A 12,852-nucleotide genomic window follows, 5' to 3' on the forward strand; every position below is an offset into this window, starting at 1 on the left:
ATGTGAAAGAAGATCAATTAAAACCAGTGGGTGCAGTTTGCCTCTAAATTAAATGTAGAACAGAAAGAGTGAGAAATGCAAGAAGATGCATTCATAAAATTAGTGTACTTTCCATGATGGGTCAGGCATGAGAAGTGACTTATCATGTTGCCCAATCTCTTTAATACAAAAAGCTGTATAATTCAAAAGGCCTAGGAGAAATTATTGGACAAATAAGGCAGCAAAAATTTTTGGAAATGAAAATGCATTAGTATATAGGTGTGAGGTAACAATCATGATGGAGAACAGAGCAAGACCATGGAAGTGTGTTAACATGCATGTGACAAGCTTTTGTACAAGTGTACGATCCACTGGCATTGATTCTCTATCTAAGGAAAAATCTGGCATTGAATTATATACATTCACACACACTAACTAATATATATATATGTATATATATATATATATATATATATATATATATATATATATATATATATATATATATATATATATATATATATATATATATATATATATATATATATATATATATATATATAAAGGATACAGGCAGGACAGCAAATCAGTCAGATATATCAAGAATTGAGGGCAGTGGAAACAGACTGGTACATAAAATCATCTTTATTTGTACCAGAGTTTCAAGACAACTAGTCTCATTTTCAAGGCTGCAATAAAAGAATAAATATTGTGAATATATATAAATTATACAAAAATCTCTTTAAAAAACATTTGTACATAAGGATAGTTTAGGCGTTGCTGAGGTACCAACCTATATAGAAGGGAGAAGGAGGGCGACTGGAATATGGGTAAGTGAAAAGCAAGGAAGACGGTTACGACAGGCAGAGAGGGGTGGAAGAGTTTTGGGCATTCAACAATGGTACTGTCTGTTTGATAACTGGCGATTCCAGAAGAGAGAGTGCTAGCTCGGAAGAGGTCCTGGTAATGATTTTAAATTGATCATATTCAATGTTATTACCATATTTATTGGCATGCTCTCTGATATTTGAAAATTCGGGATATCAGAGAGCATGCCAAAACATGTGGTAATAACATGGAATATGATCAATTTAAAATCACTACAAGGGCCTCTTCCGAGCTAGCACTCTCTCTTCTGGAATCGCCAGTTATCAAACAGACAGTACCATTGTTGAATGCCCAAAACTCCTCCACCCCTCTCTACATGTCGTAACCATCTTCCTTGCTTTTCACTTACCCATATTCCAGTCGCCCTCCTCCCTTCTATATAGGTTGGTACCTCCAGCAACGCCTAAACTATCCTTATGTACAAATGTTTTTTAAAGAGATTTTTGTATAATTTATATATATTCACAATATTTATTCTTTTATTGCAGCCTTGAAAATAAGACTAGTTGTCTTGAAACGTCGGCACAAACAAATTTGATTTTATGTACCAGTCTCTTTCCACTGCCCTCAATTTTTTTATATATATATATATATATATATATATATATATATATATATATATATATATATATATATATATTATAATTACATTTATTTGTGCTGACGTTTCAAGACAACTAGTCTCATTTTCAAGGCTGCAATAAAAGAATAAATATTGTGAATATATATAAATTATACAAAAATCTCTTTAAAAAACATTTGTACATAAGAATAGTTTAGGTGTTGCTGGAGGTACCAACCTATATAGAAGGGAATCTACTGGTTACTTTTTACCAGATACATATGTAATTGTAATAGCCACAATGCGCTCTGAGCTTCTCGAATTCTTCGCGCCTTTTTGGGTATGCTTGTTACTAGAAAGTGCAAGATATTTGAAGCAGTTATGATGATCGGTATCGGGAAACGAACCCGCATCCCATAATCAAAATGAGGTCACGTTGCTGACCTGACCACGAGAAGAAAGTCTATTGCCTCTCGTTTGACAGGCATGTGTATGTACAAGAGGCAATACGCTTTATCCTTCTAGAGGTCAGGTCGGCAACGTGACTTCGTTGTGATTATGGGAGGCAGGTTCATTTCCCGCAACCAGACATCAAAACTGTTTCCAATTTCTTGCACTTGGATCTAAGGCTTTTTAGTGACAAGCGCATCAATAAAAAGTGCAATGCATTTGAGAAGTTAAGAGGGCACTGTGGCTATTCCAATTACACACACACACACATATATATATATATGTATATATATATATATATATATATATATATATATATATATATATATATATATATATATATATATATTAAATTCATCACTTTTAGAAGAACCTAATTATTCATGATCCTGAATGATAAGATGTTTCCATATCTGTGAATGGAAGGATTGAAAAGCACTTGGAGTATCCTCACTGACAAACAGCTAAGCTTATTTTGTTTGTAAAATCTGAAGACTGGGTTTGATTGAATTCTTTGCCATTTAAATGTGCCAAAAATAAAGATACAATTTTTTTGCAGGTAAAAGTGTCAAAGATATAACATTAATGAACACACTAAGAGGGTATTCATTATAGCCCTACAATCTCGAGGACCAACTTCGGCTACTACTTTGGCCCTGTGAACTGTCAACAAGGGCCTTCGTTTCTTGGAATGGACGAAACGGATTCGCTGCTCAATCCCCCTCAAATAGCAGGTAAGTCTTTGGACAGTGGAATCTCACCTCTATAAAAGTAGGTTTAAAAAAAGGGGGGTTGTTAAGAATGGGTATATGATGGGAAAAGGAAGAAAGTTTATGTCTTGAGAAGTTTCACAAGCTCATGAAAGAAGAAAAAGTATACACAAAGATCAATTTAGTAATCGAATAACAACTACTCTAGCACGGTGGCCAAAAAATCTCGAACAATTAAATACTCTAATTCAACAACACGTAACTGAATCATCTCACGATTTGTTTTCAAACTGCTTAAGAAAGGAACTTCATAAGCATGGGGAGAGTCAGGAAGGACCATAAACCTTCCACAAGTCTTTGGACAGTGGAATCTCACCTCTATAATAGTAGGCTACTAAAAAAAAAAGGGGGAGTTAAGAATGGGTATATGATGGGAAAAGGAAGAAAGTTTGTCTTGAGAAGTTTCACAAGCTCATGAAAGCTGAAAAAGTCAACACAAAGATCAATTTAGTAATCAAATAACTACACTAGCACGGTGGAAACAAAAAAATCTCGAACAAGTAAGTACTCTAATTCAGCAATACGGAACTGAATCATTTCACGATTTGTTTTCAAATTGCTTAAGAAAGGAACTTCATGAGCATGGGGAGATTCAGGAAGGACCTTAACCCTTCCACAAATTTACAAGAATGATTGAAAGTTACTTGGATAAACGAAAAGAAATATGTTGGGTGCGATTTATAAAGCACTGAATAAATTTCTGAATGTAACATTATACTGCATATGCTTGGAAATTCCACTAACGCACTTTGTTTTATATATGCATTGGCCAATATTTCAAACTCAAGAACTCTGAAAATGCATGATTATTATTATTATTAAAACAGTTTAAGCAGACCACTGAGCTCTCATAGGGTTGGCCCGAAGAATGTGAATGGAATGGAATATTAGCACTGGGACCAATGAGGTCACTCAGTGTTTTGATGAGTGAATAAGAAATTGAAAAAGCACACAGTATATACATATACAAAGCTCCTTGCACACTGGTATGCACACATATATAATAAATATATTTCTACGTTTACATAAACAAAAAAACCTTCACAATGATAAAAATCTGGACAAATTAGATGATTTTAAAAATTTGTATCTTATAAAAAGTTCGTAAAAAATTCAAAGGATTTGTAAATGTTCATGATTTATTTTTAATTTTTATATTTGGTCGATTAAACCACAATTCTTCAAATATATTAAAATTGGTCTAACTGAATATGTTGAAGATTAACAAATTTCACTAACAGATTTTTTTCCATAACATAATAGCTGCCGATTATACTTTTGACAATTACACAACAAATGTTATCATTACTTTAAACTCGAGCATTCAGGAGCAAGGCCGTATAGATTATTCATTAGGTATCATGTGAGAGACGAGAATTTCTTGCGTATGTCTGTCTTTTTGGTATGATGAACTCCATTTTCCAACTTTAGGTTGCATCCGCTTTAATTTCAGATTTTTCATTCCATAAATTCTGCCATTCACTTTTATTATATGTTTTTGTGTGTTACATATAATCACTAACAGGGATGTTGACATTTCTTATCATATGGACCGCTTCTTTAGCTGCTTTATCAGCCTCTTCATTTCCTTTAATCCCTACAAGGGCCGGCATCCAACATATTTCAATATTTTTTCCACTCTTATACAGCTTGTGGAATGAAAACTTAATCTGACGAACAAGGTTGTTTTTCGGGTTGTAACTGAATGGTTTCCCTAGTGCTTCTTGAGTCGCTAAAAATTTATTGCATGTTACTTCCTATATAATTTTGATGGCTGATGTAACTGCACAAAACTCTGCTGTGAAGACTGTGCCTCAGTCATGTAGAAAGAACGAAAATGTTTTGTTTTGAGATATTGCTGCTACCCTACTCCATATTGTGATTTAAATATGTGTACATTGCGTAATATGGACTTTTACGTCTCATACGATCTACTGTATGTTGTCTATGGCGTTCTGGGGGCATATCAGTAACTTTTTGTTAAATATTTTCAGTGCGTACAAGTTTCTATTTTATTCATAGCCCAATGTGGTGGTAATTTTACTGTCCGATACTTGTATATTTATATCCCGTGCCTCAAACAATCTATTAACTCTAATTGGGAAAGGCGGTCAATTTTATTGTTTATTACTCTAATTGGGAAAGGCGGTCAATTTTATTGTTTATAAATATAACTCTTAGATCAAAGATTTTTTTTTTTTTGTACGTGAAACACTTGTCTCAATTTTTAATGCACTTTTCATTGTTATCAACTCCTATGGAGAAACCGTGATAGTTCACCACACTGAACCTGTACAGAAGAAACTGGTGAGGATCTAAACACTCCTATGCAGTCTTAGGCCTTCATTGTGAATTGGATCTGAATGTTTTCAGTGTTTTTTGGTTTGAAACTTTGAACAGCTTCTCGAGTCGTTAAAAATCACAAAATTATTACACGAGGATTCTTTGTTTTTATGACTGATGCTACTGCACACAGCTCAGCTGTAAATACTGAGGCATTATTTGGCAGAGACAACTGATACGTTTTGTCCTGGGATACTGCAGCACATCCCACTCCGTGCTCTGATTTAGAACGGTCTGTGTATATTGCGTAATGTGGACCTTTACGGGTTATATGCTCTACTGTATGTTGTCCATGGTGTTCTGGGGTATATGAGTAACTTTTTGAGAAATATTTTAAGGGTGCAAATTTTTCAATTTATTCACAGTCCAAGGCGGAGGTAATTTTACTACTGAAGGTAATTGTATATTTATATTGAGCGACTCAAACAATCTTCTAGCTCTAACTGGGAAAGGTGGTGGATAATTGTTTATAAATCCATCTTAATTCAAATAATTTATTGTTGGAGAATCACTTGTCTGAATTCTCAGAGCACTCTTCATTGTTACTAATCAACACATGCAAAAGATGACTTTGGTGATGATCCAAAGGCTCCTGAACATATTCTAAGGCCTTCGTCATGACCTGGGTCTAACCTTTTCAGCGTTGTTTGATGCTGAGCCATATATTTCGTTTCCATAATCAATGATAGACAACTTTACTGCTTTATACAGTATAATAAGGGTATGTCTATCCACTCCCCAAGTACTGTACGATAGTTTTTTAATCAGAGTTGATACTCTTTTACATTTTAATTTCATGGATGGTATGTGAGCTTTCCAGTTCAAGTGAGTATCAAATACTAATTCCAAAAATTTTGCAGTTTGGCCAATAGGTATACTATGGTTCCTCATTTTTAAATCTATTTCTTCACCTTTTTTTCCCCTTTTTATTTTTGTAAAACATGATCGCCTCAGTCTTATCTATGGAAAATTTACAACCTACAGATGAAACCCATTCATCTACTTTTATTATGCTCTTACTAATGATTCGTTCTGCAGGTTTTATTCGAGATGCTGAATAATATATGGCAAAATCATCCACATGCAAGTTACTTTCAATTCCAGTAGGTAGAATATTACTGATGTCATTTATTGCTAAAGTAAACAGCATACCACTAAGGATGTTTCCTTGTGGGACACCATTTTCAATAGGAAATGTACTTGACAATACATCATCAATTCTCACCTGAAAACGGCGATCTGTCAAAAAGATTTGGATAGACCTAGGTAAATGTCCACGGATGCTGTTTTTACGTGAAGTTTTTAATATTGCACACCTCCATGCAGTATCATATGCCTTTTCAGTGCAAAAAAAAAAATTAAAATAAAACCCTAAAGAAATTTGTTTTCGTTCAAATCCTCTTCATATGTGGTCTTCCAAGTTAGACAGAGAATCTAATGTAGATCTGTTACATTTTGATACGAATTGAGTGAGAGTCAAAATTTTATTTTACTGAATGTGCCACGTTAGTTGAGCATTCACCATTTTCTCTAGTAATTTGCACACGCAACTTGTTAAAGACACTGGTCTGTAATTATTTACATTACTTGGATCCTTTCCTTGTTTGGGGATAGGAATTATTATAGCTTTACGCCATTCATCAGGAAATAAATTTCAAAGCCATAAATGATTACAAAACTGTAACAAGTACAACTTTGCCAAAGGTGCCACCTCCAGGAGCAGATTTATTGCTTTTCAAGAGAGCATATTCCAGCTCTTCCGCATCAATTTTTCTAGTATACTATATATCTTCTATTGCTTCAGAATTTATTTTTATTAAAATTCGTATATTATTGTTCTTTGAGCGTTAAGTGTTTATCTAAATTTTATCATTAATTACTTTAGCTAAGTTTTCTCCTATTACATTATTTCTTTCGGATCAAGTATTCTTTTTCCTTCTTACAATACGGCATGTTTACTGCAGGTGGTTTAACATGGGTGCCATTTATTTTCCTGAATATTCCCATATTTTTTGTATGGGAGCATTATACGAGATCACATACATATTTCCTCCATGAAACGATTCTTCCTTGACTTACTTTTTATAAATTTTGCAGATATTTTGTTATACACAGGTATTGTTGTATCAATTTAGTAATAATAGTCATTTTTTGTAATGATCCTTCTAATATCTGTAATGTTTTATTTATTTTACTGAACTTTCTATCCAAATTATCTATCTCGCTACTGAGTGTTACATTTTTATTAATTCTGTCAGTTTTCCAGATTACCACGGAACTTTTGTGTTCTGTTGGATGAGATTTTGATTTTGGTATTGTGTTATCGGCAGCATTTTTACTGAAATTAACAAGGAATTCATTAGTTTCATTACAATCTTTTATATACTCAAATGCTGGGATATTCCTAATGTGAAATTCATATTACTCCCAAACTGCTTTATAAATGTAATACTGAGGGGGCATGCTTGGCGGGATTTTATTTCATAATAATGAAATTAAACTGTCAACTATACTTGTTCTCCATAAGAGTTAAGTCTATTGAGGAAAATGTTCCATGTGTTTTTGAATAATACGTGCTGCTTTCATCATCATTTATATAACACGTGTCGTTTGCATCCATGAATTCTTCTATTTTACTCTGGTGCTCTATTTAAGTTTGTACAATTACAGTTCCATATCAGGTTGCAAGCGTTAAAATCACTTACTATTAATGTGGGTTCCTTGGTTTTGTTAAGTGAATCTTTAAGTTTATCAGTGTCGTATTTTTTATTAGGTTGGTTACATAAATTATAAATAGTTTTTATTCGTATTTTAATACCTGATATTTGCAAGTCAACAAAGCTTACAGATACTTTGTCATAACATACTTTATACACATACATATATCGTACCTACAGTATATTTCCTTCTTCTCTAGACGTAGATGCTAAGGTATATTTACCTATTGTTGATAATTGCTTTGTTGGCGTGTTGTAAACAATATCACTGGTTAGTATTCTTTTAGTTATCATTGTATTTCTCCTAAACACAATCTGGTCTGCAGACCATTTACGTTCCATTGTATAATATTAAAAATATTACCTTAGTGTGTTCAAGTGTTATTTTCTTTGTGTGCATTATCAGTTTGCATTTTTTCTAACATTCTATTTACGACATTTATTTGTTTTTCTTTATAACACATAATATAAGGTATCCAATGAACATACAACCCTTTTTGTGGGGGTCTATACTAGAAGTTTTATTATTTGTTTATTCTAAAAAAATTCGTATAGTGATTGTTAAACTGTCTTTTATGCTTCTGTTTTTTTTTTGCACAATTCAATGAAGCATTCATTACATCAGCATGTGTTTTCTTATGTTCTTTTTTCGTTTACTCTTGCTGCATCAATTATTGGTGATGAACTAATCTCCTCTCCCTTCACAAAATTATCCTTGTCAATGGTTTGTTCCTCTACTATTTCTTTGGTGCCTGGGTATCTGCTTCCATTGGTTTTATTGTTACTTTAGGAGACAAAGGTATATTCTTATCATTTTTGGTTGTTCTTTCTTTGGGTCTTTTGTCTTTACTTTAACTGATGTTTCTCTAATAATACTTGGTGTTATGGTCTTAGGTGGAGTTCTTTCTAAAGGCCTCTTTTTATCTTTAGCTTCCAGTTCATTACAACTTTCTTCTAATATTTCCTTAGTACATGTTTTATTTTCTTGTGCTTCCATTTGCCTTAATATCTCAAGTGAATTTGAACAAATATTATCCATATAAGGATTTGTATTCGTTTCTTGGCTCTTCGGTATTTTAGTTTCTTTCTGCAATGTAGTTATTATTCCCTGAGATTTATCTACCAGGGTTTTGTTACTTTTATCTATTTCCATTTCCGTTTCATTGTTTGATCTTATTACAGTAGAAAACGTGTTTCCTAGCGGGATCATGAATTCCTCTTTCAATTCTGCATTTGGCTTCTTTCATAGGCATTCCTGTTCTCTCCTGCAATAATTTTTATTCTGTGTGTATATGTGTACAGTATATATATATATATATATATATATATATATATATATATATATATATATATATATATATATATATATATATATATATATATATATATATATATATATATATATATATATATATATATATATATATATAAATATAATACATGCATTCCTTAGACCTTGCATGTGATTTTGCCCACAATTTGCGCATTTTGGTTCGCCACACATCCACTGTGTGGCATGTTCGTCAGATCCACAATATGCACATACGATGTATTTTGCAATTTTTCCTTGTATGTCCATACTTACTACAGTTTTGGCACTGTAGTGGTTTTGGAACATACGGTCTCAGTTCCCTGTTTTGGCCCATATTTTAATTTTTAAGAGTAATTCTTGGCCTTCAAATTTTACTTGCTATTCTCAATATTTTTCCATTACTCCGTCTACTGGTGATGTTGTATATTTCACAATCTTGCACGTTGTTGTACCTCTTTTTAAAGGAACCCAGCAATTTAATTTTTTGTATTGGTTCATTATCATCAGGAAGTACCATAAAACCCTGTACACTGTTCATACTGTCATGTTCTTTTATACGTACTTTTATATTATCAATGTTTTTTATAGCAAGTAATTTTCTGATTGAATTTTTGCTGTGGTTTCTATCAACCACATCTGGTCTCTTGTCTGAATGACACTTCAGGAGCTGAATGTCGATTCAATAGGAAATTTTCTCATTTCAATGCCAATATTTCATTATCTGTTTCTAAGGTCAGGAACCTTGACAAACTTCCACTCCCAAAGAGAGTTTCGAAGTGAGTAAAGGTTAAGTCAAGACGATATTTACTTTCTTTGGGTAGCTCATAAGTTGTGCTCTGTTGGAGGATAGGGTTCCAGCGTAATTACTGTTGGAGGATAGGGTTCCAGCGTAATTACACTAGGATGTTTCTTAGATTTTTCCAAACAAAGGTTTTCAGAGGAGGTTCCAGCAGTCGTCAACTGTGCCGAGATGGTACCATCAAAGGGCCCTGGGGTACTAGAATCTTTATAGCTACTACTCAAAGATTAAAGTATAACAAGGGAAATTAAAACCGAAACCCTTAAAAAAATATCATCAACCTTTCAGGGAGTGTTTTTTCTTCTACCAATGGCACAAGTGAGAGCAGACTCCTAAAGTCTGTGCCCCTACCCTACCCCACCCCACAGGGAATAGCACAAAATGATTAGAGTGGCCCAAGTGTAAGCCAAACCCGCTTCCTAAGACTGAGGGTATTACAAGAATACAATCATCCCCACCCTAACCATATTATGGGCAAACCGGATAGAAAGAATCCTGAGAGTCCAGACCATCCCTGGATTCCATGGCCAGTCCTAAGAATAGTTCCGACCCTGAGGTATCAATCTGATATTTCTCAGGTCCAAACGTTATTGGGTAGTTGATGGTCCTTGCCACAGTTCCCACTATTTAGCTTCGGATGTAAATCTAATCCCAGCTATGATATCTTTTCCTATTCATCAGGTCCAATAAAATTTTAGAAAAGTAGAATAATGATGTATGGAACTCTTGGACTCAAACCCACGAACAAATTCCCGGGGTTCAAGAGCTCCATCACCACATCACAATGGAACACCTAGTTCTTCTCGTCGAAATTCGCCTCTTATCATCATCACTTACTTCATAACACACAAAAATCGGGGAAAAAAAGGGCTCTCCTTAAATCAATATTCTGAGCTGCTTTTCAGTAAGTTTAGTTTTGTGAAACTGACCTTGTGTTACTTGAATGAGAATCAAAAACTCATTTTTGCTTTTTTAAGGTGTCTTCCATAGCCAGTAATTACTTCCAATATACGTTTGCTACATGAGGTAATCCCTCTCCCTTTCTCTAAATTTTATCACACACACACACACACACACATATACATATACATACATATATATATATATATATATATATATATATATATATATATATATATATATATATATATATATAAATATATATATATATTAGTTTAGTGTTGTGAAACTGACCTTGTGTTACTTGAATGAGAATCAAAAACTCATTTTTGCTTTTTTAAGGTGTCTTCCACAGCCAGTAATCACTTCCAATATACGTTTGCTACAGGAGGTAATCCCTCTCCCTTTCTCTAAATTTTATCACGTATATATATATATATATATAATTATACACATATATATATATATAGTCCTCCTGGGCCTCTGTAGGCTCATAGGGCAGGTGCTGATCTCCTGTTTCTTAGGCCGACAGGCAGTGGGGGACAGGTCCCAATGCCTATGACACGTGGCCAGTGTGTCGCTAGGCCCACTGTTTAATTCCCTTGGGCTGGTACCTATTCTCCTGGTGAACATCTCAGGATTTTTCGGGCCGCTAGGTTGACAGGCTGCTAGATTTTTGCAGTGGTGCAATCCGAGCCATCAGTGAGCAGCGGGATTTGAACCTCGGCCCTCTCGACTGGTAGCCAAGAATCATACCACTGCACGACCATTGCACACACACGCACACTTTGTGTGTGTGTGTGTGTATATATATATATCTACATGCACATATATATATATATATATATATATATATATATATATATATATATATATATATATATATATATATATATGAGCATAGCTTCTAACACACAAAAACGTGAATATACATGTAAATATATATGTGTTCTTAGCTGGGGAGTCTAGTTTAACCAATGGGTTCCACTAGGATATACCCAACTTACCTTGGATAACACAAATTTGAACTCTGGCCTTGAGGTCACGTAAAAACCATACACATCAAAATACGGCTGAAGGCCTACTTCAAAAGGGGAGTAATTTAACCAATGAGTTCCACTAGGGATATACCCAACTTACCTTGGATAACACAAATTTGAACTCTGGCCTTGAGGTCACGTAAAAACCATACACATCAAAATACGGCTGAAGGCCTACTTCAAAAGGGGAGTAATTAGGTAAACTCTGGGGTTTAACTTAATTATATTTACAAAAGGTAACACATATCAGAAGAATGGTAGCGTAACTGAGACAGGCAAACAAGATCCCATAGTATAAGATGAAAGAAGCATATGACTGGGAAGTGCTTGAAGAGACACAATGGGAGCCCGTTTCAGAGGGGTTTGCAAACAATGCAGTGGGGTCACTATGCACACATGATGATGCAGAGATCCACAACTGACTAGGAAGTGCTTGAAGAGACACAATGGGAGCCTGTTTCAGAAGGGTTTGCAAACGATGTAGTGGGGTCACTACACACACAAGATGATGCAGAGATCCACCACTGACTAATCTTAATCTGCAATTGAAACACGTATAGTTACTCAACCGAAAATAGCACTTTAATTAAGGAATCGAGGAATTACACAGAAGGTGCCTAGACTGAACTAACTCCAATACCTCAAATTTTACTGATTTACGTTACATTTCACTTCAATGCTTCGCAAATTAAACAGCACAACTATAAAGAGCAATACAGGTCTCACTGTAGGAATACCGCACTATGAAAAGGAAAAATGGAAAAATAGTTGTATGCAGACAGAGATGCTGACTGGCTAAAAGAACCTTAAATTTGGCACTTTACCTTAAGCAGGAGATGATTTCCTCGTCTTCAGGGAGTCAGTGAATGGGAGGGCAAGCAAATAAGGTCACAGCAAGGGTTACTATGGCCCACAGACAGCCATGTGTGTCTAGTGGGCAGTTCAAGAGCAAGGGAAAGGACAAGAGTCCAGGCGAAGCGTCTGACAAGTTCAAAGATCGAGTGCATCATTCCAAGATCTTTTATAGCTTCCTGGGATTACGATCCAGCTCTTTGTAGATGGCGCTGGTGTCGGTGTGACCGCGTGTCACTG

General features: G+C 34.5%; 1 protein-coding gene across 5 annotated transcripts in view; it reads left to right on the plus strand.

Annotated features, from left to right (window-relative positions):
* Positions 1 to 12,852, plus strand: part of LOC136835490 (rho GTPase-activating protein gacII-like) — a 166,961-nt gene that overhangs the window by 71,784 nt on the left and 82,325 nt on the right. For all 5 annotated transcript variants that reach the window (XM_067099064.1, XM_067099063.1, XM_067099062.1 and 2 more), the window contains exon 2: positions 2,439 to 2,613. In XM_067099064.1, the coding sequence (XP_066955165.1) occupies positions 2,571 to 2,613 (43 nt within the window). In that variant the 5' untranslated portion in view covers positions 2,439 to 2,570. The remainder of the gene's footprint in view (positions 1 to 2,438; positions 2,614 to 12,852) is intronic.

Source organism: Macrobrachium rosenbergii, chromosome 55, assembly GCF_040412425.1.
Source record: "Macrobrachium rosenbergii isolate ZJJX-2024 chromosome 55, ASM4041242v1, whole genome shotgun sequence".
In the NCBI taxonomy this organism is placed as follows: Eukaryota; Metazoa; Arthropoda; class Malacostraca; order Decapoda; family Palaemonidae; genus Macrobrachium; species Macrobrachium rosenbergii.